This window comes from Nipponia nippon, unplaced genomic scaffold, assembly GCF_047370975.1.
Source record: "Nipponia nippon isolate SJK-2023a ecotype South Korea unplaced genomic scaffold, ASM4737097v1 scaffold_7, whole genome shotgun sequence".
Classification (NCBI taxonomy): Eukaryota; Metazoa; Chordata; class Aves; order Pelecaniformes; family Threskiornithidae; genus Nipponia; species Nipponia nippon.
Window position 1 is genome coordinate 3726179 of NW_028262391.1, and position 26209 is coordinate 3752387.

A 26209-nucleotide genomic window follows, 5' to 3' on the forward strand; every position below is an offset into this window, starting at 1 on the left:
GATACAGAACAAAAAGCATAAGTAATAGGGTTCAGAAGATAATGCATATAAGGAAGTTTACGTTATCTAGTAGGCAGGCCACTCTCCCCAAGAAGGTTGTCTCAGATACGTTGGGAAATCAACAGACAAAACCAGGGGATTTTAAAAGATAAATGATCTTATGTTTCTTTTGCATTCATATTTTTTTCATGTAAGCCTCTCCATTTGAAGAGCTGTGGTTTCCTTGCCAATAGACCCAACAAAATCCTTAGCTGTGGTGGCTGGCAGTGCCATCGACAGAGGTCTCTTGGCAAAGATTAACCCTCAAATATGCAGAAAGCTGAACTTGCTTATGACTGATCAGGAAGATCATTCCTGAGAGCTCACAAATTTAGAGTAGTTTCCTTCTGACTATCGCGCTAAATTGTCTATCTATATTCCCCTGCATAGTGATTCATTAGGACCATTTTACAGTAAACGTTTCCAAAATAAAAAACAGACATTTTAACCAAAGTCTCAGGAACATACTTAACTGACAAAGATAATGATTTTCTAAAAGCTTTTCCCTGGAAGTGTTTTTTTATTGAGGCAGTGATTAAAGTGAGCCTGCCTGAGTTATAATGTGCTTCCATTGCACAACCCAAAGTCATGTTAATCAGCTTGAATACCTAAAAAATACAATAGGAGCAGTATAAATCCACTTGATACATCAAAGTTCATTTCAGGTGCTGGTCGACTGGAAAAATATCCATAAGTGATTTAGGAATTATTGGTCTGTATTTCACAGTTTGTGCTCTGCTTTTTTTTTTTATTCCATAGTAAATTGTTTTAAACTTCTTAAGACAGTTTCATGGCAAACAGTTTGGTCCAGCCAATTTCCCATTCACGCTGGTATCAACCCCCCATCAGATACAGGGCTTTGCCTTTGTGAGCTTTCTGGTGAGGAGAAGAGTCCATTAATTTTCCTTGAGGGCTCCTCAGCACTATATGGCTGCTCAGAGGAAAATTCCTGCAAACTTGTATCTGATGTAGACACTTGAATCTCATTTTCTAGAGTCCTTTAGGACCTTCAGTGAACAGCCCACCCAAGAGGCTGTGAAAATCCTGTGTTCCCCGCTCCAGAACCTGGGATAGCCATATACTGCAGGGCCACATGGAGGTCCATCACGGTCCCATATCTGACAGTTATGATGGCATGACATGGCACCAAGATTATCAGGCTCATCCCCTCAGCTGGTGCTGGGGCTGGCTGGAGTATCTCCGCTCCACTGCACAGCGAAGATAAATCATAATTTCCTAAATTACCTAGTGCTGAAGCCAGCACTGAAAAGCACGTCTTCCAATCGTTAGGCTATGCTATGGTTTGTTTTAAAAAGGGATTGAATGTCTTACAAACAGGTAAAATTGCTGCCAGATGCAAGTACATTAGCCTTTTCCAGCTGCTTTACTGCTGCCATTCAAAATAGCTTGCTATAAATATGATTCCTTTGAGCTCTATTCTGACAAGTGCGGAGCACTATCTGGGAAGGACCAGTGGTTTTCCATCCCCATTGAACTCAGTAGGAGTTGTGATTGCTCAGCTGAAAAAAGTCTGCTGAAATTACCTTAAATCACACAATTATCCCCTCACCTCTCACTCCTTCTCTTGCAGCCATGGAAGGAAGAATAAGTTTCTCCACAGGCAGTTCTGCTACAGTAAAGTTTTCAGCCTGGAGGTTGTGAACAAATTTCAAAATCAACAAGTTCCCTGCTTCAGGGCTGGTGACAGTCCTGGCTGCAATCTGCCTTAGCCAGGGGAGAGGGGGGAAACATGACAAAGATAAGAAACCCTATTTACATTAAAATTCAGTATCAGCTTCTCATATGGCCTGAAATGCCTTTGCCTCTTCCCTTTACCCCTTTCTATAAATTTCTGCCCATTGCCTAATGCCCATTGTCTTAAACAGTAAAGGTTTACCGTACCACAGCATCCAGGACACATTCCAGCAGCTTTTATGAGTGCAGTAGTGCATTCTGTAGAGCCTTCGCTAAAACTCAACAAGTTGCTTATTGTTTAAAATCTGTTTCTGGCCGAACAGAAATGTGTTTATTATGTATCTTTCCTTTGTACAATCTGTACCTGTAGTTAAGCACATTAAACTGGCACTAAACTTAAGGAGGTCTGTTAAATGATAACACAGGTTAAAGGCTGAGTGCTTATGCTTCACAAACCATTCTGAAAGACGGTTATCATTAAAGCTATTTACAATTAGACTTTTCATAATTGATGGAAAAACAGAGAAGGAAATTACCTGTGCCTTCCACCTTTTCACTCTAAAGTCATCAGGGGCAGATGAAGATCAACATTTCCTTTGCATCTGAGCACAATTATGAGTTTACGATGCAGATCAAGTCACCTTTCCCATTGTACAAGAACTAGTGTTGAGAGGAGGCTTATGAACTTGATTCTGCACCTTGTTGTACCAGTTTGAATCCACTGCTGGTTCCTTGAACTGACAATTAGGCTGTTAACTACTGGGGAAGGGTTGCTTCTTAGTACCAACACTCATTTCTTTGCAGATGGTTCAATAAGAAACGGCTTTGAAACCCAAATCCAGATCCGAATTTTCCTCAAATGCAGCTGAACTTGGGAGCCCACTTGGAGTTGTGCTCCTCTGCCTGATTTTTTTAACTCCCCTCTCTGACTCTGTCACTGTGCTTACCAGATCTCAAAAAGCAGGCCACAGTGATTTTTTGCACTCCATAACAACATGCAACATAAGTCAATCAGTCACAGGGGTTTGGTTGTTTCTCTTGTGATTAAAAGCCTGATTTTTCCTTCTTGTCTGCAACATATACCTGCAATATAACAAACTGATACACTGGCATTACTTTACATAAACAAGCATCCGTTATCGAGAGCTATCAAAAACTTTTAAGCAGCCTTTACACAGGAAAGAGAAAGTAATTGCAGCAAGTCTGGTATTCCATGTACTAACTATTGAAGAGTTTTCTCTCATAATGGTGCCTACAATATGCTTAGTAGAAAGCATTTGCATGCTTTTTTTGTCTCTGCAACATTTGAGTATTCTTAACTTTTCTACATTTTCTCTTAGGACTCTTTTCTTTGCTCAAGTTATGGCATCAGACAGCAACATTGACTTCCAAAAAAATCTCACAAGCATGAACGGCAAGAATGAAACCTCTCAGCAAACACGTAGTAGTAAGGAGTCAAATGTAGCAGCAAACAAATTGAATGATACTCCAGAAGCACTGCAAGAGGTCAAAAACCACCTTGGGGATGGAGCAGCAGAAAATATAATGGGGAGAATAAAAATGGCAAAGAAAAAGAAGAAAAAACAAAGTAATGACGTAGACAGAGCAAGCTGTAAACAGAAATCAGAAAACAATGAAAAACTAGCTGTGAAAAAAGAAGAAACAACGCTAGAGACTGGCAGTCAGTTAAGCCCAACACCTCTGTCTCATATTCCTCTGAAAAGCCTAATAGACATAGAAATGGAGTTGGTCTACACTGATGAGGAGGACATTTCCTTCGAGTTTGCTGAGCCTGTGGTGCCTACAAGCACACAATCAGCGTGTCGTGATTCGGAAAAAGCAGATGCTCCAAGCACACCTAACAGCAGCACTTTGCCCCAGCTTGACAAACAGCTTCAGCTGACCCTCCGGGAAGCCAGCGCTTCCTACAGGCAGAGCAACTACGTGGCCGCAGCGGAGCAGTTCTCCACAGCACTGGAGGTACGGGGTTAAAAAAGTACAATCACCGTAGCAAAGTAAATGAAAGGCTGTCATTGTACTGACCGGGTGTAATAATATCAAGTGAACACGGAGCACAAACCTGGGATGTGTAGGGTTTAATAAAAATCCTGAGATGTCATTTCATGTGAAATCTGAAAATTAAGAGCTAAAAATAAATCATGGAGGGGGGGGCGGGCACTGGACTGAACCAAAAAAAAAAAATCTCAGGTGATTTTGTATTTTTCTCTAAGTCTCCAACTGTATTTATGTATGGAAATTTAAGTCCCACGAAGTGGAGAAAAAAAAAAAAAAGCTCCTCTTTCTAATCCCAGCTCTATCAGGGACAAATGATATCTCAATAATCAGGGGAGTTGCCACTCTATCCCAGCTGTCCATGCACTACTGGGTGACAAGTTTAACCCTTTAGTTAAATAAAAAAAAATCTGTTTTAACCTCTACAGCATTTCCATCATGCACTCTGTTCCCCTTTTTTGTCTAAAGCCAGAAGATGGCCACTGGATCTGTGTAGAAAGCCTTTTCTTTCTGCATGAGAAAGGACAGGTCCAGTAGTGAACAACCCCCTCTGCACACAGCTGGCTTTCTCTTCAGCAGCTAGGAGTCCAAAAGCTATTTTTTTTTTGTGGAAAGAAGGACTTCTTGCCTGCCTGAGATACAAAAGAAATAATATGACCTTGGTTATGATCTTTGAAACTAATCTGTGATTTTCATTACTTTCTGCCTTTAAGTGCTCAAACTTGAGCTGTCTTAAAACAGATCTGTTCTTCAATAAGTAGACATTTCTATGTTTTCCAAGGCAGAGCCCTTTCCAGTTTCAGGCTGAGCCCCTCCAAAAGGAGGTATCTAAAGACCTTTGATGTTTTTGAAAAATCTTAGCCAGCCTTGAGTTTTATCAGTATGCTATGAGAAGAAAAGAGGAAAAGAGGGAGTTGCTAACACTCTGGCAAGGTTGCAATTAATTTCACAGGGGGAAGGAAGAGAAAGGAGATGTGGGAAACCCCAGCAGGTGAGTCAGGGTACATCCACCAGCCTCCCGGTTCCTGGAAGCCAGAGCTAGCATCATTTACAGTAAACTGATTGTTCAAAGTTGTATCATTATTCCCAGATTTCTCTAGTGCTGCTAATCTCAGTTAATTATATTGGAAATCCCTTGTATTATGACCATGTAATTCATAATGTGCCAGTAGAAGTCATGGTTCATAATAATCACATAATGGGCAAGGACTTAGACGTAATCAGATTTTAGTTACCCTGTCGTGTTTCCATAATGCTGCTATAAAACCAACATAATCACAAAAAAGCACTAGTTATTTAAACATTTTTATCAGATTGATGTACAGTATCTTTCTCTCTCTTTCTCTCTTTTTTTAAACAATGTAAGATAACAAAAATTGGATTACAATTGCTGGGAACAGACTATGATAAACTGTTTGCTTTTGTGCAGAATGAAATTTAATAATGGCATCAGCCTCTCAATTTTTAGTAATGTTAAACCTGTTAAATAGTAGCACTCTGCAGCCAAAGGCTGCTTTCAAAGAGGTAGCATTAGAGCATTTTGAAAACAGTATCTCCAAAAGCATAGCGGTCTTATAAACCTTGAAAGATGCCCTATATCCTCACAATTAACCCAGCTGCTAACATTTACTGTGCAGATGAGCCCTTGACTTTTTCCATGATACATGATGCAAAAAACCACTCTTAGTAGCTGTAAGGATTTTAAAGGCCAGTATCTGCTTCTCAAATAAAAAAAAAATAAAAAAAAAAAAAGACACGTTTCCCACTTTACAGGAATATGGTTGGTGATTAGAATAGAGGACTTGCAAGCTGGACTCTCTGGACTCTCCCTAATGTTTTATCTCCACTCTGACCCCAATGACTTCAGCTACGCACTTGACATCCTGAAAAAGGGTCCAACTACACTTGTTTCAGTGCTGCACTGCCAAACTTAATTCAATAGCATTTGTAAAACATTAGAGGTTTGCAATTGACAAGCATATATCCTATAGCTACTTTTTTCTACAATATTGAAAGCATTTTCTTTTAAAACTATAAATATTACAGCAGTGAGTGAGTAAAATCAGAAAGTGCCATCCTTTTTCGGCTTTTTTTTTCCCCCTACATTCAGAAACGAGCTGTGATGGGGACAAAAACACTTGTCGCTTGAGAAGAAAGGAGTACTTGTCTCCTCCTAAGAGGCAATGGAAAGGCTAGCTAATAGACATCCTGGTAAAAGAATAAGTAGAGATTAAAGAATTCCTTCCTGGGATTGTGGACAGAGTGGTGGGGAAATCAGAACTATAGGGTTGGGGCTTCTCAGCAATCCAGGTCTCCTCAGAAGCAAAAACCAGAATATCCCTGAAAGACACTTCTGTATGCTGTTTCTAAAAATCTCCAGTGAAACGGGTTTCTCATCTATATCAGCAAGCTGATAGAAAGTTTTTTCCAGTCTTACATCATGCAAAATAGCCCATAATGGTTTTTGTATCCTTGTTGACATGAGGAGCAATTAACCATTATCTCTGTACTTGCAACCTCTTAGCACATCTCTTTTCAGTCTTCTCTAAATTAAATAAATTCATTCATCTTAGTATTTCCTCCCAGGTCACATTTTCTAAACCTCTATCATTTTTGTTGCTTTTCTCTGCATCGTCTCCAATTTGTCTATTTGTTCAGATACAGACAAACTAGAGATGATGCAGGGAAAACCAGAAAAGTTAAGCTACTGAGATTGGAACCGTGGTTGTTCTGCCCATTGCTTTTTGAAGAAATAAACAAAAATTCCTCTGCATTTCACGTGGGTGAAAAAAAGTGTGATACGTAACAAGCTCAAAGGTGAGGAAATTTGAAATTATGGTTTCTGGTGCAAAATGTTTACAGACATTTTTCAGATTTAAGGAAATTAAGGCTTTAGTCTGACATTACAACATTTTCAGTTAGATACCCTGATCCAGAAAAGCATGTGCTTACCATTAAATTTGAATAGTATCACTAAAGTTAGTCTTACCTTACATATTACAAATATCTTACATTTCTTGGCTCTTCTTTAAGCCAAAATGTCTTTTCTAGATCCATTTATATACTCATGTCGTATTATCATTCTTTAGATCATGTTGTTTTTCAGATAGGCAAATAACAGGCAGTTCTGAAAGTCTAACACTGAAATTGTTGGATTTGAAAAAAAAAATTAGAAAGAAAAACTGAAATGCTTGTTTAATTTAGAGACTTTTATATGCTGCTGATTACCGCAGACATCAGGAAGGCAGTGTTATCAAGAGAAGAATTGGTGGTTTCTCACTATCTCTGCACTATATAGCTATCATTAAATTAACCAGGAGGGACTTAGTGTTAGTCAGCTGCACCATAGCTGGCCTGAGAGAGTAAAAAAATAATGCTTCCTTGGAGAACTCTCACCAATAGAGCTTAAGAATTAAGTACTTTCTCTTGCTAGTAAGGAAAATAGCTGAAGAAATTGGGGCAATAGTCTTCGCTCTTCTACCTCCTAGCTCAATAATACAGTATATTATAGATACTATACTGTGAAACACTGTAAATGTCCCTAAATTTTTGGCATCCATCTGTTGGAATGTAGGGAAATAGGACTTGAACATCTGGACTGGGATATGAAGGGTATGAGAAATCACTCTGTAGCTTAAAACCTCAGTGGAAATATGTATATCTATAAAATCTCTAGCCAATTATTAACAGCTTAGCTACAAAATAACATTAAACTGTTATGAGGATCGAAAGATCTTGTCTCAAACTAATCTCCTAATATCAGAGAGCATAAAAGACTTCAGAAACATCAGCCTGTTTAAAACCTGCACAAATTTAAATTTCAGACCCTGTTGTTCTGAAAATAATCCTCCTCTCTAATTAAAAAAATAAATGAGAAAGGTTCATGACTGCTGTGCACAGAAAGAAGTCCACAGTATCTCAGCACACAGCTTTCGGCACAGAATATCTGAGAGACACGAAATGCATCCCACGTGTGAGGTGAAGGCCTCAAACAGCGTGTGATTAATTCACCAGAGTGCTGTTGTGGTGCCTTCCACAAGCTGGAATATCGCCATTTTCCACAGATGGCTATTATGGGCACTGTTCCTATGGCAGGGAGATAAACATTAGTGCCATCTTTTTTGCGCACCTTGAGTTTTTAGATTAACCTTTCCTGTGGCTCATTGCCTTGTGATTCACTGCTTGCAGAGAAGGCTTTGTCAAGACCATGCTCCCTCTTCCAGGCAACAATATCTGCAAAAAGCAAATATTTTGAAAGTGGCTGTGGCACCGGTGCCTCGTGGACATAATTACATACCAATATAGAGTTAGGCAGCACGACTCAGCCAAGCCTTCCATCAATTTCATAATATGAGAAGCAAAAAATGAGTATTTTCTATACAAATACCTACGTGAAAAGAGATTCATCTTGAGTAGCCTGTCCACTGGTAGAGCACATTAGAAAAGCACAGGCGGCTTTCTTAGAGGCATTGCTGCAAGGACAGCCCTGGGAGCACCGTAGGGTTAGGGGATTTGGATGTGCTCCCTGGTGTGACCGTTGGATCAGTGCTAGCTGCTGCAGAAAGACTAGGGCACAACCACATTTCTGCCCACCCTTCCTCCCCCAACATCGTCTCTTTCTGCAGGTGGGTCTTGAGGTCCAAGAAGCCATCAATGTACAACAATGTGTAATCACTTGCTTTATGGAGCTCAGAGACTGGAATTGCTGGTCATCCACTGGAATGAAAGGGGTAGAAAATAGGACTTTATATAGTTTTCCTTATCCCCTCTCACCAAGAAAAGCTGTGCAAGGACTAGACACAGTTTAACACTATGAAAGTCCTCAAGGGAAAGCATGTGAAAGGCTAAATATTTATTTTTAGCACCAACTTGCTGGAGCTAAAAAATTAGACTCATAAATTCTGTCCTTATCATCAGCACAGGTCCTCTAGAAACTTCCTGTGAGTCCACGAGGTCTTGGACAGAGAACATCAAAGGTGGCAGGCACTGATCCCCCAAAGCTGGAGTGTGAGATGCTGACTTTACTCCCTAGAAATATTCTTTTAACCTCCAATAAGAAAGTAGTTTCCAAAATATGGCCTACTCATTTAACTTGCTTAAAAAAAAAAAAAAAAACAAAAACCCAAACTGATAATCAGCAGTTTTTCTCTCCCTATAGTCCCATCACTATATTTTTAGGCTGCAAAGCCAAGAAATTGATTTTTTTTTTTTTCCTACTGATACTTATTGTCTTTTATGCCTGCAGAAGATTTTAGACCAGGAATATGAAGCTTACAGATGGCTCAAATCTGGCTTGTGGGATAGAGTGGGAATCTGTTATAATGATCCATTTGGACATGCTCCCATTTTTTGATCACTGAATTTGAATCTATTAATCTTCTAGACATTTCCAGCATGCCAATCACCATGAACTAAAGCTGAAGAACTGCACAGCTATTTGTCTATAAGGATTCCTGCCCTCGTTCTTCTTGCCTGAACTGCTGTTACATATCTGGCTTATAAAGTGCTTTTTTCCTCAAAGGAATACTATGTGTTGACCATAAAACAATATATTTCCTCACTTTTGTGTGTGTGTACAAGAGCAAAATCCCTATTCCAGAAAGGACAGACTGTGTATTCCAATCATTTTGGTGCCAAAGCAGATCAGTCAATTTCTAATTAACTCTAATTGGCTTCCCCACATGTTATTAAATTATTTACCTGGAGGTGACAGGTGCTCAAAAGCACCAAACATTTTCTCCATACTTTGTAAATGCTAAGCAGTATAATATTTGATTAAAAATAATAATCACCCACCACTTGTCACTTACAATCAAAAGCCTCATTGACCTGAACACATGCAAACCACATGTTTTACAATCACTGAGAAACAGAGACAAGGTCCATGTAGTAGATTCCTCAGTAGGTAACACAAGGGGAAAAAAAAAAAAAAAAGAAAAAAAGGAAAAAAAATAATTGGGACAGGCACTAGCCCATCTTGAAAGACATGGGCTCAGACTTTTGCTCAACAGTCAGCATCATGCATGGCTCAGGGCACGTCCCTGCTGCCTGGATCCAGAAGAAGCTTCTCTAAAAGCTGGGCAGCTAAAAATCTTTAGGTGCCTGAACCCCACAGCTCCCCGCCTGTATCACAGGCGTTGTGACACCCCATAGCAGAGAAACGCAAGTGCATGATGCTACTTCACATCTCTCAATGTAAAGCGATGCCTCGAAGTGGAGTTTCTTTTCTGTCCAGAGCCCTAAAAAATTGGAGGTATTTATCCTCTCAGCTGCCATCTGCTCCTGGAAGGTTTCTTACAGGAACAGGGAGGGCAGAGCCATTCGTGTTTAATTTGTGGCTCTAGGTGCTTCCTGGCTAGAGCCAACGCAGCACAAAAATGCGATGACAATCAGCTTAATTTATAGGGAGAAAATTAGGCAAGTTAGGAGATGGTTCAAACACCAAAAGCAGCTAACACAGGCAAGCGACAGTCACAGAAGGTGTGCCGTTAAAGAATTTTCTATCTATCTATCTGAAATGTCTTTAAATCATACTGCTGCATACCTACATAGACTCTGCAGAGGAGAGACAGAGATGCAGGCTGAAGTGGGCACCGAATTGGAAAGTGTTCATAGACTGATTTGAGAGTAACTTTATCCATGAGGACAGTTTAGAGAAAATGTGTTATTAAAGTACTTTATTTCCATTTAGAGATTCACACAGGCATACACAGACAGTAGGTGGTGACAGCTGCTACCAGAACCATTTGTTATCTTACTCCTGTTCAGCTTTTGACAGTGTAAAATGAATATAAATGCTGAAAAGCTTTACAGAGGTGAACCAAACAATAAAAAGTAGGGGGGAATGAATTCTGGTTAGGTTACTTTAGGGAAGAGCTTTATTTCTGTTTATTCCTGAGGCATGGGTATGTGCGCTGTTTCTAACATTGACAATACTGTTGAGAGGATTCTTGGTGGAGTTTACCAAATCCATGCCATCCTGAGGTAGGGAGAGAGGGGAGAGCTGACCTTGCAGCTAGCTTTAATGTCGTAGGCAGAAATGGCATGAAAATAAGGCTTCAGCAAATTATTGCTGTTCCCTAATAATCCTGTCCATCAAAATCGAGTGAACCTTTCACATAGTTTGCCTTAATAGAAGTGCTGGTGAGATATCTCTGTGTTTGGACTTAGCAGTAGCAAATCTCTTGGCATCAAAGGGATTAAATTAGTTGGCCTGAAATTATATTGCTTTTTCCAAGCAATCATGACAGCTCTCAAAATCTTGCTACAATATAGTCACATCACACCAGCTGACAGTTGCCTCCAAAAAAAACATTCATTTTGGCCAGCTCCTCATGTGAATACTATCAACAGACTGATGCTCCTGCTTCAAAGTCCAATAGGCATTTCGAACTACAATCCTGTCAAGAGGAGGTCCTGGTATCAGTTTTGACTTTTGTCTGATTGTTTGGTTTTCACATGGAATATTTACACCATCCTTGGTTTGGTTTGATCTTGGATGGACTCACAGTGAAGGACTGACAAATTTTGTATTACAAAGGCAATCTATAAAGGAGATTTCAGTATGTTGTACAGAATATAAAGTTCCTCGGAAACTATTGTAGTATATTGATTCCACAATATATGTTTCATTAGAGAGCTTTGGGGTTGGTGGGTTTTGTTTTTTTTTTCTTTTGCTTCTGTGACTACTCCTCTCACCCTGGCAGTACTGATAACAGGAACACTCCATAAAACAGGGATTGGTAATGAGAGGCAGAGATTTGTAGCACAGCACACAGATTAAGCTGAAGTTAAACAGATGATATTTTCCTAAAACCTTTGGTCCCAACTTAATGCTTCCAAAGCATATTATTTACAATATGAGGAAGACCCCTAAGTTTGCACTGCGGGGATGTAAAGCTTTTATCTGAGGTTGGGCCAATAAACAGGAATGACTTAGGTTTAGGAGTGCTGCAGGGAACATCGTTAGTGTCTGTGGGAGGGAAAGATTCACGTCAAGTTTATTTTTATAAAACAGCATCCACCTAGAAATGAGCACAAACTAAAATGCTACATCCTCTGAATTTGGTGGGCACTTGAAATCTCATTTTTGCAGAGAGCTCTTGTCTCCAAAAAAGGCCAGAACAGTGACAGATATGCAAAACCTGTCAGCCTTTGGGGAGCATCAAATTTAGGTTTGAACTTCTCTAACATTCTGCCCCACCTGGTCACCAAATTCCTTCCATGCACCTCTGGTTCCTGCAAAAAGGCTGGTTGTAGCCGAAGAAGGAATTTAAGCCTAGACGTAGACAGGGCTTAAGATAAAACCAATGCAAATGTGGGGAGAGCAGGCCCACCATACTCCATGGTGAGGGCAAGCAGCCTGTTAAGTTCATCTGGTAGTCAATACTCACCTGATTCGTGCTTTTCTGGCAAATGGTGGTTATCTGAATAGAAATAGGGATCATTTCTCATAACTCAGCATATCTGAGGTATGTTTGGCTCTCAGCCAGTTCTGTGCAACTGATAATATGCCCAAGATAGCAAATGTGTCCTGCACACACATGACTACTACGGAATCCAGTGCTAACTCTGCGTAGAGCAGCTAATATGCCAAAAATATCGTACGTACATATTATTTGAATTATCCATTGCAGAGCACACTGCAGGAAGCCTAGCAAATTTAGTTCGTCTTACCTGACATCTGCATTCATATTTAGTAGTGAATTATATATTTTCAATATGTTTTCTAGCAAGTTATTTACACAAATCTCATTAACAATAAAGACAGGGGGTTTATATACAATTCCTGCTCTGCTGACTGAAATTGCATACCAAGATGTCAGCATGACTTTGAATAGAAGCTGGAAAGTTATGCTGCATGAAATCATATCATTGAGAGAAAATCCTCTCTCTTTTTATTCTCCATACTGGCTTTTTTTTTTTTTCCTCTCCACTGAGACAAAACCACCATTAACTGGTTCTTTGTTACACTGGTTTCCTGCAGTATTTTTGCTGGTGCCTAATAGCTGTAAGGACTGCAATACAGTGCAATATATAAAAAGCAGTTTGTTTTCAGCCCTGTGTGAGGCTTGCTATCAGGCTTTGAAAGTTATTTTCAGAAGTAGCCTTCCCTAGCAGACATTTTCTGGGATGCAGTTAGTGTTCAACTTGCCAGGTGCCTGATGTGCAATGCAGTGACGTTACCAGGCTGATTACTTGGATGGCTCTGAAGTGAAGGCATCTGGTTAGGACTGTTGGCTAGTCAGAAGAAAAGACACTAATTAAATATTTCTTGCCTTTTCAGGTTTGTCCCTCTGATTAGCCACTCTAAAAAAATCACTCCAGGGAAAACGACAAAGTTATCTTTAAAACAGAGAGGCATGATTAAACATTCCTCTGGTAATGAAAAAAACAAAAACAAAAACCAACCAAACCAAAAAAAAGCAAAGCAATCAGCTCCAGCAAGGCTAGCAGGTTATTGCTGTATTCATACTAACTCTTAACCCTTTCAGTCTGGTAGAGGAAAGCATGAGTGATCTCATGGAAGCTGCCAAAGAATCCCATCGCCGCACACCATTTGACCAAATTTACTTGTTTGCCCAAGCTAAATTTGCTATCAAATATGTATCTACATCCACACACATAGATGGGCATCTTACTCTTTAAGGCAAACCGTATTGCTGAATTAAACACACACCAAACCTATACTAGCAATTAGTAAACTGTTACCTTTGCCACTTTCTTACACCTGAACCTTTCACCTTGTTTTCAGTGACAACAGTTCCAACGCGCCAATGTGCAGATCACCAGAGCTCTAATTTTATTCTTCCAAATTACACACGTGCTAACTAGGAAGCTACCTTCATGTCCAGCACTTCCACTGGTTTTTTACCAAAGCCATGGTGGGTTTGGGGGTATCGTTTCCTCTCCTATTAGCTAACACCTGGGAGGTCTTTACTCATAAAATTTGCTTGCTTGCTACTGCCAAAATTAAAGCCTTAATACCACAACAAGATCTATGCTAAGTTCACAGTGTCACAGACTTGTTCTGTGACCTTTGTCAAAGTACTTTATCACAAGCATTTGTACAACTGTGGTTTCAGCAATATATTTATAGGGTCCTACACATTGCAAGAGAAACCTCCTTTAACAGTGAAAGTATAACATAATTGGTGTCAGTTCACCACTAATACAAAAATTGCAGGTAACGCTTTCATTCCTTACATTTCATTTATATACTCGGTAACTCTTTGAATGGGACAACTTGGCAGTCTTCTAAAGGATGCACATACACAAAACCTGCACGATGGCCTCCAGCTGTAACAAGGGCCCCTATGAAAATATAAATATCCTTTGTAGGATTTTTTTTAATTAAATTTTTTTTCTGGAAAAATATTCGTATCTACTGACAGGGGTACTCTCAGGTAGACTAAGTCTGACAGTAACAAATGCTGTTAGATTTGCTAGCTATAGTAAAGGACATAAAATGGTACATTGCAGGTTTTTAACCCCAGATTGACTGTAAAGCTTCAAATGTTTGTTTGCTTCAATTTCATAGCCTCTATAACATTTAAGATATTGGCAAGCTTTCTGCAGACCAAAAGCTCACCAAAGTCTTAGGTAAGATGTACCCTTAAATTTCCCAGTTTGGAATCAAAATAAAATTCTGTAACATAGCTCTGGGAAAAGAAACTCTCAATGGCACAAAACGTAACTGCCTCACCAAGCCCACACCTATATTTGAATACCCTTGTGAAGAGACCTTAAGGTATTCAGAGGAGTGAGATGGAGCTGCTTTTACCTTTTACTTAAAGCACTCCAAAAACACCAACAGTCCTTTTGATCTTCAAAGGTACTGTTATTGGACTGCAGACTACAGCAAGATAAAGAAAACTCGGTTCTGCTAGGTGAAACATGAAAATTGCAAACAAATCTCCTCCCTGCTCATTATGTCTGTGCATGGCACAGCCTTTCTTCTTCCCTTGCTCTCAGTCCAGCAGGGTTTCCCAAAGTTACAACAATCTGTAGCTACAAAGGCTCCTTTGGATCCCCGGGAAATTTTCCTTTTTCTCTTCCCCTTTGAAACTCAGATGCAAGCCTTTCTACAACTCTCCTCCACATCCCCACCTCTGCTGCAAAATCCCACCTCGCTGCATCCTTCCTGCCTAAGTCCTCCCCTGAGAACTTCCCCAAATGAGCTTTCTCAGGTGGTTTCTGGCACTGTCTTTGCCTCACCCCCCAAAAATGCTCAGTCAGATTTAATATTCAGTGGCAGACAGGACAATGCAAGGCAACAGTCCTTCTCCTGCTTCATAGCGAAGTCCGTTTATCAGAAAGGCCAGCAAAATACAGCAAAGGGTGATGAAACACACAGAAAAGGTATTATCTCCATCAGCGCTTGGAAAACAACGATGTGTTTTTCAGGCTGCACTGAGATACTTCACTCAACAGAAACCTTTTCCAGTGGTGTCCATAGTGCTACCAAAAAAGTCCCTTCTACCAGCAAGTACATTTAATTGTGCATCTCACTAATACCAGACACTAGGGCTATTTTGTATATTCATATCTTTTCTCCTTAGTACGGAAGGAGCCATTTCTGTAAAATTAAGTAGAATCTTACTTTTGGTGCGTGTTGTTGTTGTTTGTATGGAACTAGTGTGGAGAGGTCTATCTCAAATGCATTGCTCCGCTGCAGAAACGCTACACAAAAGTCAGGAGAGAGTTTGGGACATAAAAAGTATACAACCTAGATGGTCCCAAACACAGGCACATCCCTTTAAAATATTACTCTGATTTTATGAGATTAAAGATTGAGTTATTATTCATTTCTTTGAACTCCTACTCTGAGATGTCGTAGAAAAGACCTGGCAGAACCCAATCTTTGCTGTATTTAAACATACTTTCTGAATCCTTATCTGTTCAGATATGGTTTACAGAGACTCACGACTTGGTTTTTGTCAAAGATAACTGAGGGGTTACGCAGGTCTAAACATAACTCTTCATATCAGCAGTAAGACTCAAGGAAACTCTGAATTGCAGCACTTTATACTGAAGGGATCCCTAAATGATTCTTTTCTTCTCACAATCATTCAAGAACTTGAAAGTCCGGGGAGTAGCCTCAAATCTCTCATTCACATAAATTTAACAGAGGTCACAGCATGGCCAATTCAGCTGAAAAGTGTTATTACAGAAAAACTGGATGATACTTTTATGTTCACTGATGTGAACATAATTCTCTGGGTCTTTTAGCTACATATAGCATGTCTTATCCATAGAGACACTTCAGCAGATATATACGGTACCATGAGCAAAGTTAAAAGTGATGAATTTTCTGATTTATAACTTCTACAGATAACAAGATGATAGAAAGTCTTAAATGTATGGGTGTTATTATATACACTGTGTAACTTCGCTCAGCAGAGAAGGGATGTGACAGAAAAAAGAAAACATTTATCATACCTGAACACTTCCTTGAATGATCCTTGTTGCCTGGAAAGAATTGAGCTGATCTCTAACCAATGCGCACATATCTTAAAGATAGGGTTAGCTTTGTAGGTGCTAAGCATGGATGTAGGTCTATAATCCTTCTTGCTTTTAAGGATCACACGTGGGAAGAAAGATGCATATATAGAAGAGCTTTTTTTCTTGACAGATTTAATCATCTAAAGACATCTCAAACTGCTGAGTTGACATTGCACCTCCTAAAGATCAACCACTGGATTGTAACTACATAGGCACAAGAAACTAATTATAACCAAACTCATTAGTGATGAGGAGCTAGACAAATGGGCCAGATCCTCCTCCTTCCATTTTAAAGCTTTGGTGGCTGGCAAAACTGGACTGAAGTGAGAGTCCCTTGGTTATACCCCATTTTAAAGCAGCGGCTGTGTTCATCCACATTAGGCTGCAGTTGCATATCAGTGCTGTAAGGGTCCTCAGCACTGGTCTTGGTGTGATCCAAGGGCTTAAGCACACAGCCTAGATAAATATTAATTTGTTAATCTTCATTAGAAATCTACTTTTAAAGCTGATTCGCAATGAAGTGACTTAGTCAGATGAAATCATTGCACACTAAACAATCCTGTTAGGGATGTTTATCCAAGCAAAGGACATTCAATTGCATTTTCATTAGTAGCACTATATGGTTATCGTCCTTAAAGACAAGGCTCTTAGACTTAATCTATTTGTTTACACTTGTGTCTAATTGCTTACAGTTGAATTTTCTTAAAACCTAAAAGCTAGTTTTTACTACTCTTTGGCATTACAAAATCAGGTTGCCTGTAGATTAATGAAACAAAGATTTGAGGACCGAAGGTGGTCCTGCCCAGTATCGTAGCTCTGCCAGCGCTGAAGACTCTCCGAAACTTTAAGGAGTTGTGGGTTATCTAATTCTAGAGATGCACATTATGAAATAGAACATTATTTAATGAGAAAGTCACTGGCTGTGATGAACAGCAGGCTATTTATCTATCAGAAAAACAGAAAATATGATGGTTTTCTCTGCTAAATTCTACACGGCTCAAGAAGATGAGAAAGAGATGGTTGATCTCATCCTTTTTACTTTCTATAGCAGTTTTCTGGAGGGACAAGTCCTCCCATTAAATGAGGTGGAGAGTTTCTGGTTTCCTTGCCTTGTATCACTCTCTTCTGTCCTCCCCGTGGGGCAAAGGCAGCAGAGCCTCAGGCAGAGTTCACCACTGGCTTACTGAAATAAGTAAATAGCTGTCTGAGGCTCCTCCTTCAGCCTCGATCTCAAGACAGCCATGGATTTGGGGAGCCTGAAGTTGAGTCTTTATTTTTTAAAATGGGGAAAAACATACTTTCTTTCCTAATAGTGCTTTTTAGTTTTTAGCTTATATCATTTGTTCTCTTGACTATCCCTTCCAGGAAGATGACAGTGCATTTTATATTATGCTCACATGTGTTTGTACTGATTTTTGTAGTGCTAACTCTAGCTAAAGTCAGGGTATATTTTACGTAGAAGTCAGTTTTCTCCATTTATCAGGTACAAAAAGGATTTCTACCTAACAAAAGCTGTATTATAACATTAGTAAATAACATTTTTGTTTCTTGTACAGCTTTGCAGTAAAGGTGCTGCTATAGACAATCCCTTTGAGCCATCTCCAGAAGCTATTTCCAGTATCGCCAGTTTTGTTGAGACAAAGCTTGTAACCTGCAACTTAAAACTGAGGAAACCTGATGATGCTCTGAATCATTCACACAGGTAAAAATAAACATTGATTAGATACACTGCTAAGACTGAAATCAAAAATTAAACAAAGACTATGGAAAAAATCTTGTGCAGGAAGAATCAGTCTAATAAGGAGAAAGAGGAATCAATACACAACTTACACATGGCACTGATGTTTAGATTGGACTAATTCTCTAAAATTTGAGACATTAGGCCACAATAGCCATGGAAACATTTACTGCTTTGGTAATGCAGTCGGTAAGGATATGCAGGTGAATCACGTACATAGTTCAGGGCATCCTGAAGATCGAAGCTTGACAAATATAAGCATGTTCAGCCTTATATGACAGTAATGATATTATGAGCTCTTGATCTTTTTCGAGCCAGATTAGGTCAGGGATGGCTTCAAATTATTTTCATTACATAATTCCTCATGGGCTCACTTGTGATCCACATCAAAGACCAGCACCACCAGCAATGCATAAAGAAGCCAGAAACAAAACTTGCACATGGTGGAGATGAAATTCCCTTCAGTCCCAGATGAGTTAGGGTTTTGCTGGGTTTGTGCTGCCTTCAATTAGCACTCAGGCACAACGATGGTTTCTGTTAAGCGCGTGCATGTCCTGCCAGCAACACTTCATTACTGAGGTCTCTGTTCATTTTTTCCCTTGTATGAGATATATTAGGATGGACATCACAATTAGTGCAGGATAGGGATTTTTTCCATACAATCACCTTAAGTGAATGGAACTACAAAAGAGTAGTTACAACAAAAGAGGAGGCACATGCTTGTGCCTAACACACAGGAGACAGTGGTGAAGAATAACACATTGGTATAGAAATGCGATGCCACCATGGCAGCAGGTTCATTTAGCTACATGCAAAGTCATGGGAAGTCTGAGAATCCTGACTTAATGGCAAGGTCTTCATCGCCCGTCCCCGGTCATCCCCACACCCTTTCCCAAGCACTTTTTATCTCTAAAGCTATGCCTGCCTGGAGCCTATCCACTTTGTGGGGGTGCATCCTTCAGCCTGGTCCCAAGTACCATCTGGGTTGGGGGCCTGAATGCCCATGGGAGGTTAGAGAACAGTAGGTGCCCTCCTAGGGCACATCTAGCGGGCACACAAACTGTATTCCTTTCAGGTGGAGTATTCTGTTAGGTGAGCCAAAGCATAGGAAGTGGGGAAGATTGAGATTCCCATTAAAAATAAAAGTAAATAAATAACAACAACAACAAAGTGCACTCCTCACGCAAACTTAAAACCAACTACATTTTTTCACAGCTTCTCAAAGACCATCTTAGAAAAGAAAAAATATACAAAGTTTGACTGGACTTCCAACTTTTGGAAAAATGGTAATGATCACTCTCTTATTCTAACTGTGATTTCCAAGAACACTAAAATAAGGAAGCTATTTGGACAATATAACTAGAACAGGCAATACTTTTCTTTACCTCCTTTAAAGTATCTTGATTTCAAAACAGTAAGATGTATTGACCCCAGTGCTACAGAAACTAAAGCCTATTCAGACATGCTTTGGTTTCAATTGTCTCAAAACAGAAACCATGACCTACAGAAACCCATGACTTACAGAGAAAATAAATGCAGTCAGATTGAGATCACTGGAAAACTGAAGTAGGGAAAAAAATTTCACTCTTCTTTCATATATAATTATAACAATTTGTTCTTAACTCCTTTAGGTACAGAGCACAAAGAAAAGTGACAATCAGTAATGCCTATTTTCAGTATAATTCATTTAATAACTTGCAGAATGGGAATAGATCTACTGACCATGGTTGTCACATTGTAAAATGCAGGAACTGATACAATAGTATAGCAGTAAAAAAATATTCTGAGGCATAATTAACAAAGACAGAACTTGAAATATGATCAATAGCTATATTTTTCAAAAAGAACAAATAAATTACTCCAAGCTCTCCTACTAAAAATAGCTTACTGCCATTAGTTAACTAGTGCATATAGAATTTTTATTCCCATTGAGTTTTTATGTCATCGCCACACTGTAATGGTTTGCTGGTAATCCTTTGGCATTAATCATGAATTCAAATTAAAATGTTTGTTTCTGCATTTATTTGCATTTACTGAACTATTCTTTCTTTAATTTCATGTAAATTTCACAGCTCCTGCATTCATTTCTGAAACCTTATTAACCAAAAATCAGCTTTAATATTTGCATACATAGTTGTATCAAATACATAGAAGCAGGTTTTGCTAGGAAGAAATCTTATGAAATATCACAACCAGAGAAATAGAGAAAAATAGAGAAAAAATCCAGCAGCTCGGCTTTAAAGTGTTCAAGAACAGGCATCTTCAGGGGAGTAGCTTTCCCATTCGTAAGAAAGGAAAGCGAGTACAATTTCTATCATCAGCTTTAGATCCTGTATGAGAAGGATCCAAGTCTGGGTCCTCCTGAAAAGTGGAAATTGTATTCTCTCGTTTCTCAATATCAAAATTTAAGGCTGCTCTTAGCATCACTGGCACAATTGAGCACAATGGCTGGGTTCTGATCATTTGTCAGGCTGATACAAATGATTTACCCTTTGCAATCAAACACTATTAAAACCACTTCTCATCTGTCACAGCTCTGAACAAACGTGCCATGGATTGACCTCACCAAGCAACATCTGCAGTAACCTACTTGACCACCACTTTTCATCATCAGATAGCCATCAAAATAATTCCTAACTTGCAATCTGAAGCTATAAAATGAATCACACAATATTTACATGCCCTATGGTCCTGTTGGCCCAGGCATTATGGCATACCAGGGTTTAATGATCTTAATAACCCCATATGGCTTGCTGAGAAATTAGATTTTCCCTTTGATTGCAGAAGGCAATTTTCAATTATAGCAGATGGCAAAACAGTGAAGGTCTGAGAAGTCAAGAACTGACTAAGAAACCTCAGATTAGTGCTAAGGCCTTATGTTGCTCGGCCTAATAATGTCAGTGGTTGAATTTTTGCCCCAAATGAAAACAATCTTGAAGCAGAGCACAGCATTTCAGCAGAGCAGTCCCCCAATTATGCCTGCTCTTCAGAGGGCCAGGCCCAACAGAGAAATCCATAAAGCTGCAGTCGCATGTGGAAAAACAACCCACAGTGCACCACGCACACAGCTCAGCAACTGTTAAGATTCAATTTTAATTGAAATTGGAGAGAGCAACGCTGAACTCCATGACAATTGAAGATGGAGGATCCTTCAAAACATGATATACACGACTTTCTCAATAAGACTCCGTATTCCCTTGCAGTTCCTTTGTTTATTTTGCTTTTTTCCTCCAAGCAAACTAAAATTAGTCTACATCGACACCATGTGACTTGCTGTTTGCACATGGGAAAAGAACACAGGAACTTTCTATTGGAAATAGGCTTTTTGCCGCTGCACTAATGCTTCCTCGGCTACTCTGGTCCTCATGGCACACAAGATTTGAGGAATGACAGACATGTGGCTTGATCCAGTTGCCTAAACATGGACTGCTGTTCATAGAGATCCTGTACATGGATCAAGCACTAGAAAACATGGAAGAGGTTACTGTCATCTACCTGGCAGCAAGTGACAAAGAATTTTGTTTCATTTCTGCCTACTTTTGATCACTCCCTGCCTAGCTGCAATGAGGCTGCTAGTGCCATAGGACTGCTCTGGAAATAAGCTCCTCAGCAGAGGAACAAGGCTGCCTGCCATAGGTGAAAAGTCATAACTCTTCCCAATGGGATTGCCATCGGGCCACAGGAAGCCCATGGCTCGTGACAGAAGGTGCGTTGGGAATTGCCATCTGGAAGGATGTTTGTGACCTGCCTCCTCTCAGAGCATCCCTGGGCTTCACTCCCTGCCCTCCTTCCCTTGATCTGGAAAGCGTGGATGTAAGGGCCAAGGGGAGGAAGAGGAATCAGACATTGTGGCGTTTCTCTAACATTACCTCTAAGTAATGCCTGAAAAATATGTTCATGATAATGAAGACTGCTGTACAGAGCTATTAAAAATCTTTGGGGGTTAGCAAAGATTTTCCTGTGTCCTTGCAGACTCTGCTCCGCAGCATGACCCGCTGCCAATTTTCTCCCTCCCTCCCAGAAAGGCAATGCATAGAGAATGTAATAAATCTGGAAAGCTTTTTCTGCTATGCCTTTTTATGTGTTCGGTGGAAGGCAGGGCTCTCTAATGCCTCTTGCACAATTCATAGGGAGACACATGAAGTAGAAAATAGCACCTCTGTTAAGTAGTACCCGATTGCTTTAGCGATGACTTAACAGAGGGAATCTCTTATGGAGGCACGGGGGGGGGGGGGGGGGGGGGAATCTAAAACAGCCGAAGACTCAGAGATTTAATTCTAAATCCTCTGCATTTTTCCCCAGTGACTTTTCAAACACTTACAAAAGGTTTGAAGTAATTATTAATAACCAAGCTTTATGCAATATTTGTCAGAAAAAAGGCATCTCAAAACTTGATCAGTGTATTATAGACAGGATAAGTCAGGACTCTTTAATCCAGTTTAATTCAGAACTTTCAGACTAAAAATTCAATATTCAACTGCTTCTTCATTCCCTAGCTTCCTTATTTTGCACCTTTAAGAAAGGACTATATTAAAGTAAGTTGAAGAATGGAATTCTAGTGAAAAATTAAATAATCAAAAATAAATGATGCAATGACGCTATGAAACAGTGCAGCCAGTGGGCATTAAAATGGAGACAGAATAGAGGAGCTCAAGAGGAGCACACATTTTTAGGTAGAAGTAGAAAACCTGAGAAACATAATGGCTGATGCTGCTAATCTGTGGGAAGTCTATAGTGTAATGTATACTTCACTCTAAACTACTCTCCTAATCTCTTTACCTCCTCGGAAAAGGGAAGAAAAAGAAAGAGAAGAATTAGCAGCATCTAATTACTTCAGCAATTGTTTTAGGCATATTGCAATATACATAATAGATGAGATATTATTAATAAAAAGCTATTCCATTGAGATACTCTGGATAATATAAACCAGAAGTACTCTTAAAATAATTCCTTCTCATGCAGCATTTCAAATATTTCTATGTACTGCAACTTTTTATTACTTTTTAAATGAGAAACATTTTCTCCGGATTCTGATACTTAACTCTGAATCATATGTTATTTCCAGGTTGGTGTATCAGTGACGTGGTTCCTATTTTATGGGCTGAGACTTCCTCCATTGAGGTCAAAGGCTATATTCCCCTTGACTTTGATGAAGCTATATTGCAAAAACATTTATCTACACAACGTGTGGTGGGATCCTATTCAGGAAAGGCACATTTGGGAAAAAAAAATGCCCTGGAAGAAATACAGTTCCTCATAGAGGGAAAAGTCTAGCAACACTGAACTGTTTTATAAGAGTTGAGATACATGACAGCAGTCCTAATGGCATCAGAAAATTTGGTGATCAGGAAAGTGGTACTTGTACAGCTGGAAAGTGAGTGGGCAGTACATTATGCAAACAAGACAGGGAATGCAGAGTATCTCCACTTGTATTAAGATGTTTTGGAATCTTTGAAACAAGATCTTTCTAAATATCTTTTTGTTCTGGACCAGAGAACATTCTCCTTTTTACCACCTTCACAGCTGAGGAATCAAGACCTGTATAGCACATTTATCTTATGCTTGCAATTCAAAGCAAATTGCTGCTGCAAAACCTTTTAGCATGGCAGTTATATTTCACTTCACTGACAGAGAAAAGGCGTTGTGTGAAACCTTTTTTGGGAACCCACACTTCCTCCCTTCCTGTCTGTTTAGGTATGAAAACTTCGTGAGATGGTTTCTTCTATGCACTGAGGGTCCTCAACTGTAGATGCCATAACCGCACTTATTTCTGAAGGCTTGTACAAAAAAATCCAACTGCACAAAGACAACTCAGGTGTCCTCTTTCAGTGTAGGATGATTTGGTCCTGTGCCTTGATCCACCTAACTTTCATAGAAGCTTTTTTTGTCTTGGCTTGCAGCTGTTGGTTTGGTTCAGTGGTGATGACTGTATTAAAAGGAATTCCTAATGATTTATCAGATTACCACCAAAGAGACCCATTCTGATCTCTGCCAGTTTGCCTCAGTAAGCAGTATTTGGTACAGCTGCTCTTGTAGCTACAGCTACCAAGTGGTCCTTGCTTCTTTGTCCTTCAGCTTTTTTCTCTATAACACAGTTATCTAATTTTGCATGTCGCTTCTTTCAAAAGAGAGTGACCAGGGCAGGGGGGGAAGGGTGCTCCTTCCTTCAGGAAGCAGAGCATTCATGCAGGTGAAAAAGGTCCTCGAGCACAAGGTGGGCAGTCACAGCCAGGCATTTGGTGGTGATAGGAAGAAAACTTGCCCGTGGACCAGCGGGTCTGAACCTGTCCAACCACCACCAGACTGAAAGCAAGCTCAGAAGAAAGGCCCTACCTCCCTCACGTCTCCCTTCACTTGGCTTTCCACACCGCAGACACCCTCCTCCTCCCTTGAATTATTCACACCTGCCAGTACTGACACCACCACCCTCTTGTCCTCTGGGAGAAAGTGCTCCTGCGTGCCTGCTTTCACAACCCGACCAAATATTGCCACCAGCTTGTTGCAACAGGGAGGTTTTTTTCCCTCTTCAGGATGTCAGCTTTTGTAAACTCTCACATAGGGCAAAAGAAGCCCGCAAGCTTTTGTGTATCCAAGTCACATCCTTCAGTTCCCTGTGACAGCACCGCGAGGAGAAGTGGTTTAGAATACAAAGGGGGCTGCAAGCAAACGTACCACCACGAGGTACCCAAATAAAACTTAAATAAAAACCATAACACAGCTGCACTTGCAAATTGCAGGAAAATATGATGAGGTTGATTCCTGGCTACCATAGGGTTCAGGAATTTGGCTGCCTCTAGTAGAGCTGAACTCTTAAACCAGCCCTTGGGATCAGAGAACAGAGCATGGCAAACTCAAACAGATGTACGACTAGTACTACACTGCAGACAAGAAGCTACCTGCCATATAGATGAAACAAGGAAAAAGAAGAAAGTTGAGGTTCAATGTAATTGTACAGGATTTGTCAGGTTCATCTGTAAGTATATTGGGGCTGGATCACCAGCTGTACTGATTGACAGTATTCACTGAAGATAAAAGCATTGTATTAGTCTACAGCAACCGAACACATGGTTCTGCTGAATACTAGTTGACATATGACTTGCACTGACATTGCATTTAATGTTGTGGTGAAGAACGCCTCGGTGACTACATTTGTACAGTCACTCCGTACCAGCGACATGTGGACGTGCCAGCACAGCACACTGCCATACCGACCAGCGCTAGTTTTACATAGAGGCACATATTGCTTTAACACTGAATTTTTACTTCTGATAAATCACCTAATTCCTCTCCAATAGTCAATTATAGTTGACTACTAAAATGCATTTGTACAGAAGACCACACTATATCATACGAAGGCATGGACAACCAAGAAAAAGAAAAAGCTTCTGTCATTCTAATTAAAGAAACAGCTGCATGCATCTCTATGAACAAGCTAGCTTTTACTCACAGTACTGACAAGAAAAATTAGTTTATCTGCTTTAGTGGTGAAGTGTATTTTTTCACTTGTTTCATCTATAGAATCATCTCATTGACTTTTTCTTGGCCTATAAAGGCCAAACACGAATGATGTGGTGGATAGTAGCAGAGGCACTTTTTCATGTCAGTCAGATTAGAGTTAAATCCCCATTGCATTTGGGAAGGAATTCAATAGAGAATGTGCACCTTAGAGAAAAGGCGATGTGATTTCTAGCAGCCAGTTTTGATGTAGCAATCTGAATTTCTTGCCGCACCTGTTTTCTTAACACCGGGCAGTAAGATCGAAAGAAAAACTTGGAGAGAAAACCACAGACCAATGTGTGCATCTTTGATTCGCATACTCCAATTGCTATGATGGGGAGAGAGTTGATGCCCTCTTCCCCCACTCACTGTTCGAAAAAAGATAATAGGACAAACACTGTATTATTTTTAAGAGATGATGTCAAGATGAAAAAATGAAAATGTCAAAAAAGAGGCTGATATACGACATTACTTAAGGACTGGTTTGTTGAGAAAAACTGACCAAATGATTTACGAAAGGCTTTTAACAGGGCAGTCTTTGGATTACAGCGAAGATGAAAAATAAATGAAAATCTATTTCAAGTTTACTTTAGCCTAGTCATTTGACAGATGGGGGCAAAACCTGGCAAGAACACAAGTTTTAATCTTCAGATGTAGTGACTTTATTTGCAGTTTGCGGATCAGAAGTTTTCTCTGTGCAAAATAAGAGCTATCCGTTTTCAG

General features: G+C 39.8%; 1 protein-coding gene across 1 annotated transcript in view; it reads left to right on the forward strand.

Annotated features, from left to right (window-relative positions):
• The first annotated feature begins 3141 nt into the window (after nucleotides 1-3141).
• The window catches only part of SPATA16 (spermatogenesis associated 16), a 78876-nt gene continuing 55808 nt past the window's right edge, over nucleotides 3142-26209 (forward strand). Inside the window, exons 1-2 of the mRNA XM_009475732.2 lie at nucleotides 3142-3714; nucleotides 17808-17953. Coding sequence (XP_009474007.2) covers nucleotides 3142-3714; nucleotides 17808-17953 — 719 coding nt within the window. The remainder of the gene's footprint in view (nucleotides 3715-17807; nucleotides 17954-26209) is intronic.